A 22,243-nucleotide genomic window follows, 5' to 3' on the forward strand; every position below is an offset into this window, starting at 1 on the left:
AGGAATACATAAAATGTACTGAACCTTAGTAAGAGAGAGAGAGAGAGAGAGAGAGAATAATTGTGATAGGGGTTCAGGGTGCAATCCAGGCTAGTGATGGGTTGTGTTACTTCTTACCCTATAACCCTGAGTGCATCCCAGTACTTTGCTGCTGTAGCTTCCAAGCTGGGATGCTCACAGTCAGCAACAAGCATGCAGTTCATACCCTGAGTGTGTGTATCCAGAAACTCTGACCCCAGTAGCTGCCAGCTATACACCAGTCACAATGCCTGATCTCTACCAGCCTTGGTTTCTGCTTGTAGGGTGACCCCAACACACTCCAGTCCTGAATTTTCCCCAAACCATGTTCTCTTGGACAGTTATCCTGTTTGTTTGTTTATTTATTTATTTATTTGCTTACTTACCTACTTACTTCAAGGAACGCTCCAGCCATTGAATAATGGGCTGTCAGCTGCTTGTGGCTCAGGCTGAGTTGTTGCCTCCTGAGGTGGCTGTCACTCGCCCTGTGGTAATGACTCAGGATACTAGTTACCCTAAGGGTTGTTGTGAAGGCTTCATCTGCACTTTCATCTTGTGTTTTCATGCTCTAAATCTACATCTCGTGGTTGCGAACATTGAGCTCACCTTGTGGCTAGGTGAGAAATCAACATATCCCAGCACTGCTTTGCCCACTTCTTCGAGATGCTTCAGAAGAACAGTTCACAGTGTAACTATTTAAGCCACTAAAACCCAGGTCTCTTATTTGTCATTGCACTGCATGACTCAACTAGTTGCCGGACTTTCCTGTAGCTTCATGATCAAGTATGTTACATTTTATAACTTGCCAATCTTTTTTGCTGTATCATGTTAATAGGTTTTATGTATTTAGACAATATAGTTCATTTTAATTAAACAGAGAACAGGAGGCTGCTGGGACACATAGATGCTGGCCAAAGCCAGTGAGCAAGGATTTATACAGGAGTGGCCATGTTAAAGACTCCTTGTTAGCTTTTTTGAGTAGATGACCTATGAGAGCTAACTGGGGTAAAGCATAAGCAGGCAGGACTTGAACTTCAATAAGGCTTTTCATTGAGTACTGAATGGAATTTTTGTCCAGTTCTGCAATCACCTTTTCCTCACTTGAAACTCCCATTGAAGAATAAGCAGACCTATGGCATTGCTGAACCCTTGACGCTAATGAATAACTGGGCATAATTAGATAACCTATGGCTGAGGGCCTGTCTACGCTTAAAAAGCTGCAGCAGCACCAATGTAGTGATTCAGTAAAGATTCTTCCTATGCCGATGGGAGGACTTCTCTTGTCGGCATAGGTATTCGTTTCCCTGAGAAGTGGTAGCTATGTTGATAGGAGAAGCCCTCCCATTGACATAGCACTGTCTACACATGGAGTTAGGTCAGTATAACTGTGTTGCTCAGGGATGTGGAAAATCAATGTACGTTGCTAGTGTAGGCTGGGGCTTTGTAAACCACAATCAGAGAGGAGAGTAGTGGTAAATGGATATTGACAAATAGAGTGTCACAGGCAGCATATTAGTCTAGTCTTGTTTGCACTAATCATCAGAGATCTGGAAGAGGGAATATGGGAAAAAGATACACAAATGAGTTAGAAGTGACACACATCTGGGAGAATTAACTACAAAGGTATCGAGGACAGTATGAGGTGTTTCTGCTGGAGACTGCCTCAGCCTGGTTAGACCTCACTTCAACACATATCATCCACTTCATATGAGACTGTCCTTTCTCAGAGGAAACAACATTGTGACGCATAACAACTAAAGTAGTTTGAAGAGGTTTTGAGATGAAGCCAATTACTTCCTTCCATCAAAACCAAAATAACGATGTCAATGTTTTATGAAGATGGATGGTATGGCTTAAATCTAATGACAGAAAGATGAATTATGATCATTTTTATTGGCTTTTTTTTTCCCTAGTTGAACAGTTAACAACTATTACCAGGTATCCATTTCTAACATCTCCTGATGCCTTTTGCATGGCTGCTTTGTCATAAGGAATTAGCCTTAACTGCTGACCATATGCCACTCTGTCCCTATTCATAGGGCCGACTTAACGCAGGGGCTTTAGGGGCTGCAGCCCAAAGCCCGAGGCTAAGGTGCTCCCTGGCATAGCAGGGCTCAGGCAGGCTGCCTGCATGCCGTGGCCCCATGCCGTTCCTGGAAGCGGCCAGCTGCTGGCATGTCTTTGTGGCCCCTAGCAAGGGGGCGGAGGGAGGAGGCTCTGCACATTGTCCCTGTCCCCAGCACTGTCCTTGCAGCTCCCATTGGCCAGTTCCTGGCCAATGGGAGCTGTGGGAGTGGCACTTGTGGGTGCCAGCAGTGCACTGAGGCACACTGTCCCCCTCCCCACAGGGGTGTGCAGACACATGCCAGCAGCCGTCTGCTTCTGGGAGTGGTGTGGGGCCACGACATGGAGGCAGCCTGTCTGAGGTCTGCTGCACCGCCAGCTGGGAGCCGCCTGTGCTAAGCGCCTCCCGGCTGGATCCTTTGTAACCCACACACCTCCAGGGTGTGGTGTTCTGTCCCATCTAGTGGCACGGAGACCACTGAGAGAGAGAGAGTTAAATGTCTGCTCTACAGCCTTAGCTAACAGCCAGTTTGCTTTTGGCTCATGCTGTAAAGGCTCATGTAGTAAGCTCCAGAGGCCCCACGTTCAATCCTGCCCGCCGCCGTCTGGGGTCTGTTCGTGTTACATCTGCACCCCACAACCCCTCTTGCATCCCTGCCCCAGGTCAGAATCCTTTCCTGCACTAAACTCCCTCCCAGAGCCCAAACCCCTCACCCTGTCCTGCACCCCAACACTCTGCCCCAGCCTGGAGCCTCTTCCTGCACCCATAATCCCTCCCAGAAAAAAATGAAGATAACAGCTGTTCTAAGATAAGAAGTAGGCTATTTTTGAATTAACTTAACTATATTCTACATGTTTTAAGACTGAAATGTAACCACAGAACGGCTTTATGTTAATTAAAAGGCAAGTTTAGTATAGGGTTAATACCCTAGATGCCATACTTGTGATCATTTTGTTTTAAATTAGGAAAAAGACTTGTATACAGGCGCCCCGCAAAATCTAATAGCCCCGGGCCCACAGAAGAGTTAATCCAGTGCAGTCTTTGAGAATGCATCAAATGTTGGCAGAAGCCCTGTTGTGGAAATGCAACCTGAGTACTGAGTGTTCCTGGCACCCCCAAGAACATTCTGCATGTTAGAGCTTTGATTCATGATTACTTTCCTCCCAAAGCCTACACACCTGTTGTAATCTCTGTCACTTCACCTGAGCCTATTGATCTCTCTTTTTTTCTGGTATGAATGGTAACCATTCCAGCGGGTTCCTTACTGTACAGTTAGACTCTCCAGTTTGGGACACATCCAAAAATAATTCAGTAGAAACTCTGGGTGTGATGTGAAAATATTTTATAAAATGAGAGTCGAGTTTTCCATGGCGACCCTAATAGTTCTGCACATTTGTTGTGAGTAAATTACTGCTCTTAAAGAGGTAAGAGCCAATCTGTGAGAGGTACAGGAACTCAACGCTAAAATAGTGTTGTCTCCCACACATAGTTCAGTCAGAGGCCATTTGAATGTTAGGGAGATTCCCAAACCTGAGCTGGCTTTTGTAGGTGACAAATCTGAGGAACTGTCACAGATTGAAGTGTCACTAGAGGAGGTTTTGGAATTAATTGATAAACTCAACATTAACAAGTCACCGGGACCAGATGGCTTTCACCCAAGAGTTCTGAAAGAACTCAAATGTGAAGTTGCGGAACTATTAACTAAGGTTTGTAACCTGTCCTTTAAATCGGCTTCGGTACCCAATGACTGGAAGTTAGCTAATGTAACGCCAATATTTAAAAAGGGCTCTAGGGGTGATCCTGGCAATTAAAGACCGGTAAGTCTAACGTCGGTACCGGGCAAATTAGTTGAAACAATAGTTAAGAATAAAATTGTCAGACACATAGAAAAACATAAACTTTTGAGCAATAGTCAACATGGTTTCTGTAAAGGGAAATCGTGTCTTACTAATCTATTAGAGTTCTTTGAAGGGGTCAACAAACATGTGGAAAAGGGGGATCTGGTGGACGTAGTGTACTTAGATTTCCAGAAAGCCTTTGACAAGGTCCCTCACCAAAGGCTCTTACGTAAATTAAGCTGTCATGGGATAAAAGGGAAGGTCCTTTCATGGACTGAGAACTGGTTAAAGGATAGGGAACAAAGGGTAGGAATTAATGGTAAATTCTCAGAATGGAGAGGGGTAACTAGTGGTGTTCCCCAAGGGTCAGTCCTAGGACCAATCCTATTCAATTTATTCATAAATGATCTGGAGAAAGGGGTAAACAGTGAGGTGGCAAAGTTTGCAGATGATACTAAACTACTCAAGATAGTTAAGACCAAAGCAGATTGTGAAGAACTTCAGAAAGATCTCACAAAACTAAGTGATTGGGCAACAAAATGGCAAATGAAATTTAATGTGGATAAATGTAAAGTAATGCACATTGGAAAAAATAACCCCAACTATACATACAACATGATGGGGGCTAATTTAGCTACAATGAGTCAGGAAAAAGATCTTGGAGTCATCGTGGATAGTTCTCTGAAGATGTCCACGCAGTGTGCAGAGGCGGTCAAAAAAGCAAACAGGATGTTAGGAATCATTAAAAAGGGGATAGAAAATAAGACTGAGAATATATTATTGCCCTTATATAAATCCATGGTACGCCCACATCTCGAATACTGTGTACAGATGTGGTCTCCTCACCTCAAAAAAGATATTCTAGCACTAGAAAAGGTTCAGAGAAGGGCAACTAAAATGATTAGGGGTTTGGAGAGGGTCCCATATGAGGAAAGATTAAAGAGGCTAGGACTCTTCAGCTTGGAAAAGAGAAGACTAAGGGGGGATATGATAGAGGTATATAAAATCATGATTGATCTTGAGAAAGTGGATAAGGAAAAGTTATTTACTTATTCCCATAATACAAGAACTAGGGGTCATCAAATGAAATTAATAGGCAGCAGGTTTAAAACAAATAAAAGGAAGTTCTTCTTCACGCAGCACACAGTCAACTTGTGGAACTCCTTACCTGAGGAGGTTGTGAAGGCTAGGACTATAACAATGTTTAAAAGGGGACTGGATAAATTCATGGTGGCTAAGTCCATAAATGGCTATTAGCTAGGATGGGTAAGAATGGTGTCCCTAGCCTCTGTTCGTCAGAGGATGGAGATGGATGGCAGGAGAGAGATCACTTGATCATTGCCTGTTAGGTTCACTCCCTCAGGGGCACCTGGCATTGGCCACTGTCGGTAGACAGATACTGGGCTAGATGGACCTTTGGTCTGACCCAGTACGGCCATTCTTATGTTCTTATGTTCTTATTTCCATAGGTGATGTGGCCTGCTCAAACTGAGTTCCTTTCACTTTCCCTGCTTCTGTAGTTTTCTCTCCAGATAAAAAATGAGGACTCCTTGTGGCACCTTAGAGACTAACAAATTTATTTGGGCATAAGCTTTTGTGGGCTAAAACCCACTTCATCAGATGTATGAAGTAAAAGATACAGGAGCAGGTATAAATACATGAAAGGATGTGGGGTGCTTTATCAAGTGTTATTAATTTCTCCCTACTGTTACTCACACCTTCTTGTCAGCTGTCTGTAATGGGACACTCTCTTACCTCTTCAAAAGTTATTTCTCCTCCTTTGGTATCCTGCTGTTAATTGATTTATCTCATTAGACTGACTTAACACTTGGTAAAGCACCCCACATAAGGATAAGGGTTTCCTATGCTATGTTCCAGTTGACTAATAAACCCAACTGTTTTGAAAACATTGCTTAAGTGTCACTGTAAATGCTTGGTGAGGTGCATTAATCCCTGAAGAATGGACAAGTCTCTACCAGCGGGTCTCTCTCCGTTGGACTCACTGAACAGAGCTCATGGTGTAAAGCAGGAGTGCTGAAGCCCCACAGGTGCAGTCCCAGGAGGTGGTGGCCTGACCTGAAGAAAGAGTGAGACCCCTTAGGGTCTGACATATTGATGGGGTTCCTCCAAGAGACTGTTCCGAAGCTGGGAGAGTAGCACCAATTCTGTGGGTCCAAGACAGGGAATATAGTGAATTCTTTGTCCCATAATATTGAATAAAAGTGTTCTTTAATAGTAGTAGTATGATAGTGTGTTGCAGTCCCAGCCAACATTGGGGCCCGTTGTGCTAACCCCTGTACAAACACATAGTGAGAAACAAACACTACTCCAAGACAGAATTATCCCCATGGGAGACTGAGGCAGAGAGAGAGAGAGAAAGTGACTTGCCCAAAGTCATATAGGAAGCTGTGAACTGACCCAGGACTCACAAAGCCTAACCCTAACTCGCAAAGCCTAACCCTAACCACATGACCACCCTTCCTTTTATTTTTACTTGTGCATATTTTTATTCTCTTTCTTATTCTCTCGCTCTCCCACCCTTCCTGTATTGCTTATCTTCTTAGGGCCTGATGTAGAGCCCACTGAAATCATGGGAGTCTTCCCATGGACTTCAATATGCTTTGACTCAGACCCTACAGATAAAAAGCTCTTGGATGAAGGGACTGCATCTTTCCTGTATGTGGCCAGTACCTAGCACAGCTGGACAATGCCAGAATAAAAATATTAGGCAGTAATACTTAGAGAGTCACAAAGGAATTATGTGTTTGGAGGCATAAATTCATGGACATTAGAATGTTGGCAGTTTCTCAATAGAATTTTATTGGTCTGCTGGAAACTTTTCCATAGTGCTGCTCTCTGTTGCTTAGGATTTTATTTGTTTTTGGTGGATCTATCAGCTAGAGCTCCAGGGTCTTTCGCGGTTCCAGCTCTTTTCATTTTGTTTGCTGGTATTTCCTTTTGTTCCTGCTAGGAATTCACTTTGGATGGTCCTTTTGCATCTTGCCACAGGCACTAATTAATAGCCGCCTCCTTTGAATTCCACTCATTGTCTGATTTGATTTATGCAGCTGTTCAGGATAATTACTATCTTTAAAGTTTTATGTATTACATTTTCTGATGTCTTCAATGTTTACTGGTTTAAAAAATGCATTTTCTGTTCTGACATTCAGTGTTATTTACAACCCAAATGAGAGATTAAGAATCAATTAGGCTCAGATGTTCTTTTGCTGTACTGCCATCTGTTTTCCTGTCTAGTGGATTCCAAGGCACACAATTGTGAATTTTGATTCAGCTACATTAATGTCATCTACATATTTCCATAAAGTGATTGAAAATGTATCATTTAATTTTATTTTTAATCTATACGCTCCAAGATCAATAGTGGTGTGATAGATTTTACTTGCAAAAAAAGGTTAATGCTCAGATAACTTACCTATAACCACATGGTTTAGGAAACATATATTTTGTTCTGGTACTTGAAAATTGCAGATCAGAAAGATTCCTCTTTATTTTTAATCAGAAAGAGACATATTAATTTTGTAGATAGAAAGCAAGGGCTTCAAATGCATCTACATTTACATTTTGATGTTGACATGAATGAGAAAGATCAGTTGCAGTTTCTAATATGAACCGAGTGCCAAAAGTTATTAATTGTGTAAATTATGATTACAATTTTGGAGCCTGAGCCATCTCCTGTTTAAAGTCAGTGAGAGACTTTCTGTTCACATTAATGAGAGCTGAATGAGACCTTCAGTTTGTTGAGATATGATTTGCACAGCAGTAGAGCTATTCACATAAAATCTGCAGGATTCAGCCTTAATCTCGAATACAAATTTTATATTCTGACTTTTGAAGAGCGTGCCTTCTTGATTTGACAAGGGTATTATATTTCTTAGTAGAGCTGTATTAATTTCAGTGTTGCCTCAAATATTTGAATAGTCACTAGAGATGGGTAGAAATTGGAATTTCCATTCCATAGAAAGTTCAGATGTTTCAAAATTTGGTTTTGTTCTAAATCATAACAAAAAGCTGACATTTCCCATGGAAGAAGCATTTTAAAAAAATCAATTTACCATTGAAACATTTAATTTAGATAATGTTGAAACATTTATTATAGATAGAGTAAAAAAAATCACTTTGATAATATCAAAACTGTATAATTATAACGCATATTAAAATTTATATTTTAAAAGTCAAAATGAAATTAATCGAAACGGGAGTCAAAATGAAGCATTTCAACATTATCTAAACAAAAAGCGAAGGTCGAAAGAGTTAGCTTTGACTTTGTTCTGTTGAAAATTCTGTTGAAATTCACACGTTCCAGCAAATCATCTTGATTTCAATGCAACTGCATTTTAATGGCAGAAAATCGTTCCATCATATTTTTTTTTACCATTTCTAATAGTTACAATATCTCTTTAATGTACTGTACCAAGTCAAAGCAAGTCAAATTGAGACTGGAAATAAGGCATATATTTTTAATGGTAATTAACCATTCAAACAATTTACCAAAGGTTGTGGAGGATTCTCCATCACTGGCCATTTTAAAATTCAGATTGGATGTTTTTTTCTAAAGGATATGCTCTATTTTGGGGAAGTTCTATGGCCTAGTGTGGAATGCAGGAAGTCAGCCTGGATGATCACAGTGGTCCTTTCTGGCCTTAGAATATATTAATTTAACATTTTATAATCTTAATGAATAGGCTTCCCTTGTCACTAGTTAATTTGTGTGTGCTGTCTTTTTTTAGTCTTACTATAACAGACTTGCGACTCCAGGTAAATTATCTGCTTTCCAGCTGGCAGTGTATCTAAAGCTGCCTCTCACTCCAAAATACACATGAGTAGCAGAGTTTACAGGCACTTCTTTATATTACAGAAGAAGGCATTTCAGCCGGAAGCATTGGTATCTGTTACAACTTGTAAGATTACAAAGCAGTAAGTGCTAATTAAATCTTTATTTATATAGAGAAAAATATGCAGCTTTAAGTGCCTTCTTCTGTAATGCAACAAAGTGTATTGTAAACACTACTAAGCCAGTGTTCTCAGGATCTATAGACAGTGATACTTAGAGATAAGATTTCAGATACCTTTGGGCTGCTCATGTGGCGTGACTAGTCTGGCCATAATTTTAGATTGAAAAACTAAAGTATTCTTCCTGCCCCTCCTCCTCTCAACACATACACTTAAATTCATCCTGTGCCATCCTCTCCTGCCATTGTCTCATCTCGTTGTAGTAGGCCTTATGGCTGAGGGGTGAAAACATTCTCTAAAGTTGTATCTCTTCTTCTGCATCCCGCTTTACTGATTTCTCTTGGTGAAAGCCCCCTTATTTTGCCCCCCTCAAGCAGAGGCAAGGTGTGAGGAGGGTATCCCGGGGGCTCACGTCCCACCTCCCACCCCCCATTTGTGCAAGCACAGAGCAGGGTTTGCTCAACTTTCTCAGGAGGGGGGCTCTGTCCTTCCCACACTGCACCTCCCCCCCCACCCCCAATTTAAAGTGGGATGGAGCAGCCTTTCCCCTGTGCTCTGGGTGCTGCCTCAGCAACTGGACACTGCCTCCTGGGTTCTAGTGCCCGCCTGTACCCTGTACAGCAGTGAGTGCCCATGAGGGGCATGGCAAGAGAATGTGGTGGGGCAAGGGGGAGTGGGGGGTATGGAGTGGGCGGGTGGGAAGAGACAGTGGCATTGGGCAAGGTGAAGGGAAGGGGTTGGAGGATGGGGCAGGGGGCAGTGGGGAGAGGAAGGGGATGGGATGAGGCAGGGGACAGTGGGGAGAGGAAGGCAGAGGGGAGAGGGAATGAAGGGGATACCGGAATGGGCAGGGGGAAGCAGGAACCCAGCATGTGGCATCCCCTTGGCAGCAGCAGTAGCCCCAGCAGGGAGGCAGTTTCAGCAGCGCCAAAGCAGCGACATCACTACAACCACCGGTGCCAGAGTGGCCGCCAGCAGCAGCTGGGACTTCCCCATTAAGCCGGCCCATCTCCCCCAGTACTGGCAGCCCAGGTACCACTCCTGGCCAGGGGAGAGATCCAGTGAGCCAAGTGAGCTGACTTCACCATGCACGTGTGTGTGCATGAATGTGCTTTGCTTCCCCTCCCCCTTCCCCCACAAAAAAAAATATTGCAGTCAAACTACACCTATGATGGAGCTATGCTGGTTTACACCAGATGAGGAAATGACTGAGGATCTCCCCATTTCAAGTTATTTCTTGCTATTCTCCTACCTGCATAGTCTCCTCCTCTCCCAGGATTTCTCCCCCCCCACACACACACTTTGAATTTCCCTTTCTTAATTTACTCTTTTCTTTCCTTCTTCCCTTCCTTTCTCTTTTACCCTCTTTCCAATCTCTGCTCACCTAGCCTCTGAAGGTTTCGTTATATTAATTTAGTGATCTGCTACCCACTGAGGTTGCATTTGAGCATCTGACAGCAGGGCTGGCCTTACCATGAGGCAAACTGAGGTGACTGCCTCAGGTGCCAGACTCTGGGGAGGCACCACTAGGACCCAGAGTGTAGAAAATTGTGTCTGCTGCTCGTGCATATGTATTCTCTCTGCTCTAGATGCACAGAGATGGTGGAGTGCTGTGCTGGAGGAAGGAGGGCACAAGAGACATAACAGCAAGGCAGGAGAAAAGGTGAGAGGGAATAACAGAAAGCAGCAGGAGCTGCAGGGAGAGAGAGGAGGAGGAGGAGCCTTTTATGTACCTCTCTAGCACCCCCAGAAGCCTGGACTGATTAACACCAGCTTCTCAGGGAGCTTCCTGTCTCCTGCTGCTTCCCTGAACCCACTCGAGGAGAACAGGCAGTCAGCTGAAGTAGTAGGAGCCAGTTAGGTTCTTAAGACACTGATATCTTCCCTCACTCAGGCACTGCTACCAGCCTGCTTTGTCCCCTTCAATTGAGTGTTGAGAGCCACTATAGCTGGCACAGAACAGCAGTCATGAGTGAAAGAAGAAGACGCCCCTCTGGGGCAGCATTCAGAAAAAGAAAAAGTAAAGGAAGCTTTTCTATCTAAGCAGGAAGGAGCTTTCCTAAGATACATAGGCACAAATGTTCACGGTGAGCCTGGCCCCAGTGAGTATGTGAGTGGTGAGGATATGCCTGATCTTGCAGTTAGTCAGAGTGCAGGTGACCTGGCAGCTACTGCAGCATCCATATCTCCATCTCAAATGGATATAACCATGCACATTCCTGAAGAAAAGTGTAGATCAGAGAAGAGTGTGGTGGAGGCGCAAGAAACAGCTGCTGCTGAGTTTAGTTCCTTACGTCTAGATGATCCAGGACTGTGGACCCACTTGAGCAGTAGCCTGAGGGACTTTCTTGTACTGCATGGGCCACAGCAAGTGAAAAACTTCATGTTCCCCAAAGACAATGAAAATAGAAGTTTCCATCCAACACATTCCTGGCGTGAAATCCCCAGTGGTGACAAAGTGGAGAGGCCATGGCTTATGTACTCAAAAACCCAGAATGCTACATAGTGTTTTTGTTGCAAACTCTTCCAGTCTAATGTTCCAGCCACATTGGGTTCTACAGGAACAAAGGACTGGAAAAATCTGGCTAGAAATCTGGCATGCCATGAGAAGGCAGCAAATCACCAGAGAGCATTCCATAGGTGGAAAGAGTTTGAGATGGGACTAAGGTTAAAGGCCGCCATAGATGATCAGCATCAAGAGAAGATTGCATTAGAGTCTCTTTACTGGCAAAATGTTCTGAAAAGGCTCATTGCCATTGTGAGAATGCTTGCTACCCAAAGCCTAGCACTGTGTGGCACTTCAGATCAGCTGTATGTGCCAAACAATGGAAACTTCCTTAAAATTGTGAAACTGATGGCTGAGTTTGATCCTGTACTCCAGAAGCATCTAAGAAGAGTCACCACCCAAGAAATGTACACACACCACTACCTTGGAAAAACAATTCAAAATGAGATCATGCAGTTACTGGCAACAAAAGTCAAACAGAAGATTGTGGCAGATCTGAAGTCAGCAAGATATTACTCTGTTATTCTGGACTGCACACCTGACATCAGCCATACTGAACAAATGACTTTAATGGTGCGTTTTGTAACAACAACAGAGCCTAGTGAAACTGTCCCTGCAATGGTGATTGTCAGAGAGCATTCTCTAGTATTTATTGACATTGATAATACAACAGGAGCTGGTATGACAAATGTGCTTCTTAAAAAGCTGGAAGATATAGGAATTGCGATAGCTGACATGAGAGGTCAGGGCTACGATAATGATGCCAACATGAGAGGAAAGAACAGAGAAGTGCAGACACGGATCCGAGAGTTAAATCCTGGAGCATTTTTTGTCCCATGCAGTTCTCATTCATTGAACTTGGTGGCCAGTGATGCAGTATCAGCTTCTAGTGATGCTGCTGAATTTTTTAATGTAATTAAAGCATCTGTGTATTTTTGTCTACATCAACTCATCGATGGCAAATTTTGAAGCAACATCTGGGAACATCCTCTCTGACACTGAAACCACTGAGTGCCACATGATGGGAAAGTTGAGTGGAGGCGATAAAGCTTATCAAATACCAAATTGGGAAGATAGATGATGCCATAGTTGCCATTATGGAGGATAATACTATGACAGGAACTGTTCGTGGGAGAACAGTGGCAGAGGGAAATGGAATCACCAAACATACATAACTTCACATTTCTGTGTGGCTTAGTGTTGTGGCATGACATACTGTTTGAAATAAATGTTGTAAGCAAGAAACTCCAAGGTGTTGACCTTGATATATCTGGAGCAGTGGAACAACTGGACAAATCAAAGTCATACCTACAGTCTTACTGGTCAGATGAGGGATTTCAAAACATTCTGAAGAGTGCACAGAAGTTCGCAGAGGAACTTCACACTGAAGCTATTTTCCCACCCATTCAAGAATACAAAGAGTCACTGAAGAAGACATTTTCATTACGAGGCACAGGATAATCCCATAAGAGACCCCAACAACAATTCAAAGTTGAATTATTTAACCAGGTGCTAGATTGTGCAATACAGTCACCTGAAAAACATTTCATGCAGCTCAAGGAACACATATTTGGGATGTTGTATGAATTCCCAAACTCCTCACTATACCTGAAGAAGACCTACACCAGCAATGCAGGGCACTAGAGACAGTGTTGGCACATGATGACATGCGTGATATTGATGCGAGTGATTTAGGTGATGAATTGAAAGCCCTTTCAAGATACATTTCAGCAGGATCAACTCCAAAGTCTGTTCTGGAATATATGTGCACAAATAAGATGACCACCCTCTTTCCAAATGCTTTTGTTGCTCTGCGCATACTTCTAACACTTCCTGTAACAGTTGCCAGTGGAGAATGCAGCTTCTCCAAGCTGAAGTTAATAAAAACACATCTACACTCCACAATGACACAGGAGAGGCTGGTCGGCCTTGCAACCATCTCAATAGAGCGTGAGCTGGCCCAGACTGTGGACCTTTAGGAAGTAGTTCAAATCTTTGCAACCAAGAAGGCACAGAAAGCACCACTTTGATTATTCAAACAGATAAAAATGCCAGTGTTTACTATGAAGACAAGAAAAGTTACATTTGCTGTTAAGACGTTTGAAAGTTAAGTGTTACTTAAAATTTTTGAACAAGGCATTTTAAGTTGTTAGTTCTCCTTTATTGGGGTAGGTAGAAGAGCCATACCATGAGAGGAGTAGAACAGGAAGAAGATAGAATTGAGACCTTTCGAAGTTTTGGCCTAAGCGAGGGGGTATTGGGGCATCATTTGAGCTCCCTGCCTCAGGTGCCAAAATGTTGTGGGCCGACCTTGCCTGACAATGATTAAGTGCAGTGAAATATTAAATCAAACCATCCACGAAAGACAAACAGAATAAAATAGCCCCCCTTCCATGTGTCACTGAAGCTTCAAGAAGATGTTTGGCCAAATGTGCTATAGACAGGACTCTATAGGCCTATAAAGATGCCATGATGGACTGGGGATCCTACACCAAAAGCTCCCTACCTTCAGTCCCCACTCTGAAGAATCTAGGGACTGACTGTCAGCAAAAATGTCCCAAATGTTGTAGTGATTGAATAGGAAAAGAGGTATGTTCTAAGGTAATGCATTCCCAGATTAGGCCCAGGTCAGAACCAATGCAATGAATTGAAATGGGAAACTTATGTGGTTCACAGGGCACTATTGTGCTCATGCCAGTGCACTCCCATCAGCAGATAGATAAGCATGTTTTGTTGTAGCTGAAATTTCCAGGCAAATTGCAAGGGCTGAAGTAGTTAGAAGTGTTGTGGTGAAGTCTGCATCCCGGAGCAAAGGCTTTGCTTACACAGCTAAGCCCAGATATCGAAAGCAGTAGTAGCTACTGTGTTACCTGAGAATCCAAGAGCAGGGAGGTGTCCAAAATTACTCTTAGATGGTGACTACTTCTTGGCATAGGCTGGGCTCATCCCACCAGTAAATAGAGCAGTTACAACATTTGTCAATTCCTGCCCCCTTTCAATTGACACCCCCATATTTACTTTTTCTTTTTCAGCTCAATCTCCTCTAGAAAGCTATCAGAGCAGGCATTAGAAAAGCAAAGAAACTGCATCATTCAGGTGTTATGGAAAAGAGATGTAGAGCTGAGTGTTCGCTAGAGATACCAATGTTTTAAAAAAACAACCATTCCCCCATGTTTCCCCTGTGCCTTACTCTTTGTGTCTCACTGCCTCTTTCACCCAGAGGTGCCTGGAAGGATAGAAGCTGCTGCTGAAGGACAGAGGATGTTATGAGTGGAATGGATTTTCCATTTGTAATTTCTGTAGTAGAAATTTTCACTCTGTGGTTCCTTTATAGAGCACTTGATGGTAGTCCAGGTAGAGCTGGCAGGTTACAAGATGCTGACTTTCCTCCTTGTTTCAATATGTGAAATAAAATATTATTGGCAATGTGTAACATAGGTTCAGCTGCTTGCTGAGGCACCGATCAAAGTACTTAAGCATATGCTTAACTTTAGGAACTGAATGGGACTGCTAATGTGTTTAACATTAAGTTGGTGTTTAAGAGCTTTGCCTGATCGGACTTGAGGATTATGAACGACGTTTACAGAATTTCCGGTCTGTAGTTGCAGCGGAATGTCTCTAGATTCTTCTCTCATCCTTTCAGACATCCCCCTGCTTCCCCAATATCACTCCAAATCCCAGAAAGACATTTAGAAACTACTTGTAGTCTTTTGAAAATGTGCAGCATCAACTAGTGAGCTAATAAGGGTACTCTGGTGGAAAAGATAGATGTAATTTAGGTGAACAGAATGGCCAGATGCATGAAAAGCTCGGAGCTATTTACTGTTTAGGTATGTTTGGTTGCTTGTGCCAGAATGCTCAGCTGTTGCACCTCCAAACAGAACACACATGTACAGAGCATACTTTACTAGTCACGTAAGGCTGCTAATTTTGACACCTGTATAATAAATCTGTTGGCTAGATGCAAACCTGCGGGCTGTGAAGGACTTTAGAAAAATAAGCAGAGAGGTGACAGTTCTTGTAGGAACTTTGATTCAAAAGGCAATAATTACAAAAAAAATTAGAAACTGAGCTAAAAATATTTAAAAGGAACAAATATGGAAAAAAAGAGAAGTCAACAGTTAGTCAGCTGAGAATGCATTACTGGAGAAAAGCAACTCCTTGCAAAGTGAACTTTGACATTTAAGACCATGCTCCTGGATGTCTGTAATAGTTATCATCCAGTCACTAAGTGTTTACAGTCGACTCCTTACAAATTTAAAACTTCATTCCAGAATCAACTCCTTTTTTTCATTTTTTGACAACTCATGAGTACATTTTGTTAAGCATATTAATATTTCAGAAACAGTTTTGGTCCTGGTATCCCATTTGTTTTATACTTGATACATTAGACAATTCCTAAACCTTTGAGCATTGTTTGTTAGTGCTATAAGGGTAGCTCAGGGGAAATTATCTAGAATGGAATTTAGGGGACTACTTCACCAAGAACTTAGGATATAGTAATTTGATCAAATTTTGCCCTCCCACAAACCTCCCTGTGAACTGTGTACACATAACAAATAGAGTATGTATGTTTGTAGAACCATTGGTAGGTACAGCAATTTGTCTTTGGGACCTCTGCCCAAATGATCTGCACCATTATTCTGTATGTAAAAAAATTCCTAGAGAACCATTGATTCCAGAATGACTGTCTCTTGACAAGAAGAGACTACATGGCTGGGAGAGGTGTGGCTTTGGGCATTTCAGCTGTGGAGTTGTTCAAAGAAACTTTGCAAACAGATTTTTGTATAATGGGGGAAAATGTATTCTTTTACTTTCTTTGTACTGAAAAATGGCTAGTTTGACCAAATAAACTGTAAAAAGGGGGGTATAGTAATCTCTCTCTCTCTTTTTTTTTTAGTTTATTTGTTCAAAGTAGGCTTTTTTCAGCACAAGGAGTAAAAGAATACAATCACAATTGGGATAATACCAAACCATTCAATTTTCAGCCCCAAAGTTGAAAGTCCCAAGACTATGAGTAACTAAAAATGAGGTCACAAAGAAAACCACTCTGCAGCCTTAAATACAGCAGGTCTTCCTGCACCTGCAATCTTAAGCATTTCTTGTGAGATGTATGTTTGTGTTAAACATTTCCCATTAATCCCTTTTCTACTTTAAATATAGAAAGGGCGGACTAGAAATACGCCCTGTAAAACACTGCTCAGAAGGGGATCAGCAGATATTTTAGATGCTTATGTAAAATTGTCTTATTTTGTCATTAAGCAAAACTTTATTTTTTAAATTAGAATGATATGGGAGGTCAACGGAGCCTAATAAACAAGTGGACAACTTTCTTGAAAGCAAGACTAGTGTGCTCGATACCTGGCCCTGAGGGGGCAGACACATACTTTGATGAGCTACGTAAGTTGAACTGAGCTTTACTATTTTGTTCTGTAATCTGTTCTGTGTTTTGGATTTTCAGAAACTCAGGACATTGTTTTGATCTCACTCCCACCAGTTTTATACTGTGGGCAACTCCACTGACTTTACTCCTGGCATACAGCTGGTGTAAATGTGATCAGAATTATGGCCTGTTATTTTTGCTTGGCTTTTCCCATTTGGGAAGAAGTTCAGCTGATTCCAAGTGGAATACAGCAGATGGCAGAAATCAAAACTTCAGCACAATTCACAGGACAGAAAATTCAAAATCAAACAAATGTAAGGATTAATGTTATGTTTACAAAGCTCCAAATGATAGGGTGGTAAATATGAAAATGTTTATAGGCTGTCTAATAAAAAGAAACTTTTCCCATTACAGAAGATATATTCTTACTTTCCACAAGAGATGAGAGAAACCCTCTAGTATATGGAGTCTTCACTACTACAAGGTATGTGTAGGGTCACATTTGCCCCTGGAATCCAATCCTGAAGGCCTCACTCAGGCAAAAACCTCTTAAAGTCAAAGGGAGCTTGCCGGAATAAGACCTGCAGGACTGACCTCTATTCCCCTAGGCCAATATTTTCCAAAATGTGTGCCTAAAGTTATGCTTCATAGTCCTTATGTAGGCATCTAAATACGTGCCTGGTTTAAAAAAGAGTCAACTGAGAAACAGGTGAATTTTTCACAGAAATCTTCAAGATGTTGAATTTCAAAATAAAAAAAAAAGATTAGCTTTACAGAGTACCCAACAGCTCCTATTGAAATAAAGTCATTCTCCTCTGCTGCCAGACCCTGATTATCTTGTGAGGTCAAACAATATCACATGTCAAGGTGATACAGCTGTAGGTCACTTTTTGCAATAAAGCACTTTAGAGTAACGCATCAGCATAATAGGTGGGGATGATAATAAGATAATACCCCTTCACCTCACAGGAGGGGAGTGGGGTTGGAAGATTAATTAATGTTGGTGTAGTACTCAAATATTATAGTGATGTACATCATAGAACATCCAATGAGGAAATTAATAATTCTGTTTTCAGAGCATGGTTTGAATAGTGTGCAGTAAATGGGGTCACACATTGAACAATAAGGTTACAACCAGATATTGAATAACTGCTGATTAAGTGAGCACCCTGCATCCTTTGAACTGAATGAGGCAGAAGTCCTGTGGATAAAATAGTGTGTGATCAGAGACAGCATCATAATGTATACACACAAGGGGGCGAGTTAAGTTTGCACTGGCAATTTTACCTCTGGCATCCTAACTTTTGAGTATTTGACTCTCCATCTTAATAATGTTTAATGTAGTTTTTGTGTGTAAAGTAATCTACCTGCTGCAGATGGAATGGAACGTAGTCATTCTAGATATAATTTCTGTATCAGTTTGTAGTAGTCTTTATTATTGATTTGTATTACAGTAGCACATACATGCCCTGACCAAGATTAGGGTGCCTTTGGGCTAGATGCAGAGCATTCGCATAGTAAGCGAGTCCTCGTCCTGAAGAGTTGATAATCTAAATAGACCAACCAAAGGGGGAGGTGTCAAGGCAGGAGAGTGACACAGAGAAATGACTTGACTTGTGCCAGGTCACACAGCTGATTAGTGGCAGAGCCAGGAGTAGAACTCAGGGCCCTGGGGTCTCAGTGCAGTGTGCAAAGGACTAAAGACACTGTAAATGTCAACTATAGGAACAGTATGAATTAATACAATATTGATAAGATCCATGCCATGTGCAACAAAGCCTCCTGGAACCTTCATACAATTCAGTAAACAAACTGACAAAAATTGAACTGAATTACAGGATCTTGTCCTAAAGATTACATAGCCACTGAAGCTATACAGAAGTGAATGGATGTCCATTTTGTCACACAAAGTGTAAGATTAACACGTTTGCCTACGGTTTGGTTTTGGTTAGATAATTCAACCGTCTTTGTTAGAAAAGACACACAACTATTTATTTATTTATTTTTTGTTTACAATGCTCCTACCACATGCCTCTCTAATACTCTGGTTGTCTGAACAAGAATTAAAATACAGAATGTCAAATACAAACTGAATGTAATGGGCTGTCCTTCAGTCTCTAAAATTCACACCCCAAAGTCCTAATCATAATAAGGAATAAGAGATCTCTGTATCCCTTCACCCACCAGGATAAAAGATGTTTTTTTCAGGATGGCCAAAAGGTTAACAAACCTACTCTCCAGTAGACACAGGGCCGGCTCCAGACCCCAGCGCACCAAGCGCGCGCTTGGGGCGGCATTTTGCCGGCAGGGCGGCAGGCGGCTCCGGCGGACCTTCCGCAGTCATGCCTGCGGGAGGTCCACCGGAGCCGCGGGACCAGCGGACTTCCCGCAGGCATAACTGCGGAAGGTCCGCCGGAGCCGCCTGCCGCCCTCCCAGCGCACCCTCCGCAGGCACGTCTGCAAGAGGTCCCCCAGAGCCGCGGGACCGGCAGCGCGCCCCCTGCGGCATGCCGCCGTGCTTTGGGCGGTCAAATTCCTAGAGCCACCCCTGAGTAGACCAAAGTTTTAAACTCTAATTCACAGTTATATTAAGTATGAGTTTTCAGGCCAAAGCAGTATTCTATACTGTATATAATTAGCACCACTCTCGGTTATAATAATTCTCAGGTATAGGACGTGATCCAAAGTCCATCAAAAACAGGGGAAGTCTTTTAACTGTCTTCAGTGGGCTTTGGATCAGGCCTATATTGAAGATTTTAAAATGTGCTTATAAACATGCTTCATTTCTTTCAGCTCTGTATTCAAGGGCTCTGCGGTTTGTGTATACAGCATGGCTGATATCAGAGCTGTTTTCAATGGCCCTTACGCTCATAAAGAAAGTGTGGATCATCGATGGGTACAATATGAAGGACGTATCCCATACCCCCGGCCTGGTACAGTAAGTGTCTCTTTAATTATATACTTCTATTTTTACTCAATGACCATTGTCCCATATTTTATTTTTCTGAATGAGTAACTTGTATTTTCCTTTCAGGATGTTTTAAATTATCCTCTCAACCTTCCCTCATGTTGACAGCTCAGACTTCTACCTACCCCTTTTTATATATAACTCTTCCGTTTCTCTGAGATAACATTGTGCCCAGACTGTCTATTTCCTGATTGTCTCTCCCATTCTGGGCTCCTCCTGGCTATATTTCCATCTGTAGGTGGAGATCCTCTCTGAGACATCAACACTTCATAAATAGCAGAGTACTTTTCTCTGATGACTATTAGGTGGTGGTGATAGATTTTGTTTAAATCTTGTGTTTCTGTGGTTTGCTATATCTTACAGTCTTTCATTTTGATAAAATTCTATTCCCTTAGCTGTGACCATTGATTTTGACTCTGTCATTAATATAAGTTGTTTTAAAGTAACATAAGTAATTAGATATAATAAATTTTAAGATATTCTGGTGAAAAACTGATTGATGGGAGGAAAAAGTAAAGCTTAAATCAGGAAATACTTCTCAGTAGTAACCCACTAGACACTGAGGGGAAAAAAGGTGGAAAATTGAAGGGAAAAAAACCACCCTTTTTAAATTTCAAAATTTATAATTTTTAATGAATATTTCAAATATTGAAAAAAAGGTTGACCTACTCTCTAGTTGATCAAAAAAGGATCATTTTATGACAAATTTCCCCCATTTAAAAATAAAATAAAATATTGAATTGGAAAAATGTGGACCAGCCTAACCACGTGTAGATAAGAGTGTCAGTTCCACACTGGGGATGAGAGGAGAGCAATGGAAGTCCTGTGTAGATGGAGACATATAAATATAGACTGGACGGAGCACTAGAACAGAAGTTCTCAAACTTCTTTATAGAGTAGTCCACATCTTAATAGAGATTGTCTTATGGGCCTTTTCCCTCCCTATCCATGATCCTACAAAATCACACATTGCAGTGAGAAACTGATTATATGGCAGAATAAAGCTAGGACATATTTTATGGCCTGAGGTTGCCTCTGTCTTGGGCAGTAATCCACTATCTAATTTTTGCTCTTCCTTTCAGTCCATCTCTCACTCCTATGTGTTCTTGTCATCCCCCATTTCTCCTTTATCCCCCCCCCCCTACTTCTTTTCTCAGCTATCTGCAGTCACCAATAGTAATTAGACATCTGAGATAAATACTAGCACATTATAAGCTGCTTGTCTGCCCAACCCAGGAAGGACTAATCCCATGCCCAGAGTCTCTTTCAGGCACAGTTTATTAATTCAAACACAAAACTCACAGAGTAACACAAAACAATACTATTCCTCTGATCAGCACAGGCTGCAGAGGTCCCAAGGCCTTTCCCTTTGCTCTTCTATCTCCTGTTCCTGGCCCAGCCACAGAAACCTACTTCCTTTCTACAGTTCCCCTTCCAACTGAGCTGTCTCAGCCTTTTGTAGGGAACACCCAACCCCTGCCTCATAAGGGGCAGGCCCCCTCGTTCATAACAGCGCAGCCCAGCCTGTTACGCACATGCAAACAGGTAGGCGTTTTGATCCAGATTTTCAATTGAGTACTTTAATTTAGAATGCCACCGCAGTTTGTGATTGCCCAATCTGAAATACTTAACCTAGGGCCTGAGTGGAATACGTGGGAGGTGAGATTCAGAAATCAGGCACTAAGTGTCTCTAACTGCCATCCAGAATTTGAGGTACCCAAAAGTAGAAGCCACATTTGACAATTTGGGCTATAACTAATCAACACTTGCACTCACAGCTCATTACTAAAAATGCAGGTACAGTTACTCATAGGCATAAAATAGTGCCCACAAAAACAGAAACTGTCACAGGTCTATGTAATTGGAATTGCTCTTCTGAAATACCTGCCATGCCCAAGAAAGATGAATGTGCTGAAACTTCTGCCCTGATAGAAGGATAATTTTTCTCTGTATTAGCCATCACATGCCTGAACTGAGATTCACAAGGAAGGAAGTGTGCGTGTCAGTGATCCTGTCAGCACTGATCTGTAGCACTGTTTTGGATGTCCTCATCTGAAAGAATTTTAAAGGTTGCAGGATTTAAAGATAAACTGATACTTTCCATAACCCTTCCCGTAAGTCTGCAGCTACTTCCTTTAAACACCTGATAACAGCTATGAGAGAATGGTTCCATAAAAAGTTAGGGTCAAATACTAAGGGCCTCTTTACTCAATCTTTTGTCAGTAGACGTCAGTAAGAGTTTTCTTGAACAAGGGTTGAGTAGGGAAAGTGCTCTCAAAGTGGTTACAATAATGTACTTTAATTATACAGTAGTACATGTTTACATTATATCTATTTATATTTAATATTTTAATACTGGAATCTTTTGTCTTTATTGAGATGGAACAATCCCAGATCTGAACATCTCTTAAATTTGGGGATTTAATATTTAGTATCCCAGTCAGGATAAATTGCTCATTGGTTATCTGCCACAGCTGCAGTTCCTGTTTGAGCA

At 41.9% G+C, this 22,243-nt stretch overlaps 1 protein-coding gene across 1 annotated transcript in view; it reads left to right on the forward strand.

Moving 5' to 3' along the window:
- SEMA3D (semaphorin 3D) overlaps positions 1-22,243 on the forward strand; it is a 192,114-nt gene that overhangs the window by 129,766 nt on the left and 40,105 nt on the right. Inside the window, exons 10-12 of the mRNA XM_045002540.1 lie at positions 16,684-16,798; positions 17,196-17,265; positions 19,575-19,719. Coding sequence (XP_044858475.1) covers positions 16,684-16,798; positions 17,196-17,265; positions 19,575-19,719 — 330 coding nt within the window. The remainder of the gene's footprint in view (positions 1-16,683; positions 16,799-17,195; positions 17,266-19,574; positions 19,720-22,243) is intronic.

The sequence above is a fragment of the Mauremys mutica genome, chromosome 1 (genome assembly GCF_020497125.1).
Source record: "Mauremys mutica isolate MM-2020 ecotype Southern chromosome 1, ASM2049712v1, whole genome shotgun sequence".
In the NCBI taxonomy this organism is placed as follows: Eukaryota; Metazoa; Chordata; order Testudines; family Geoemydidae; genus Mauremys; species Mauremys mutica.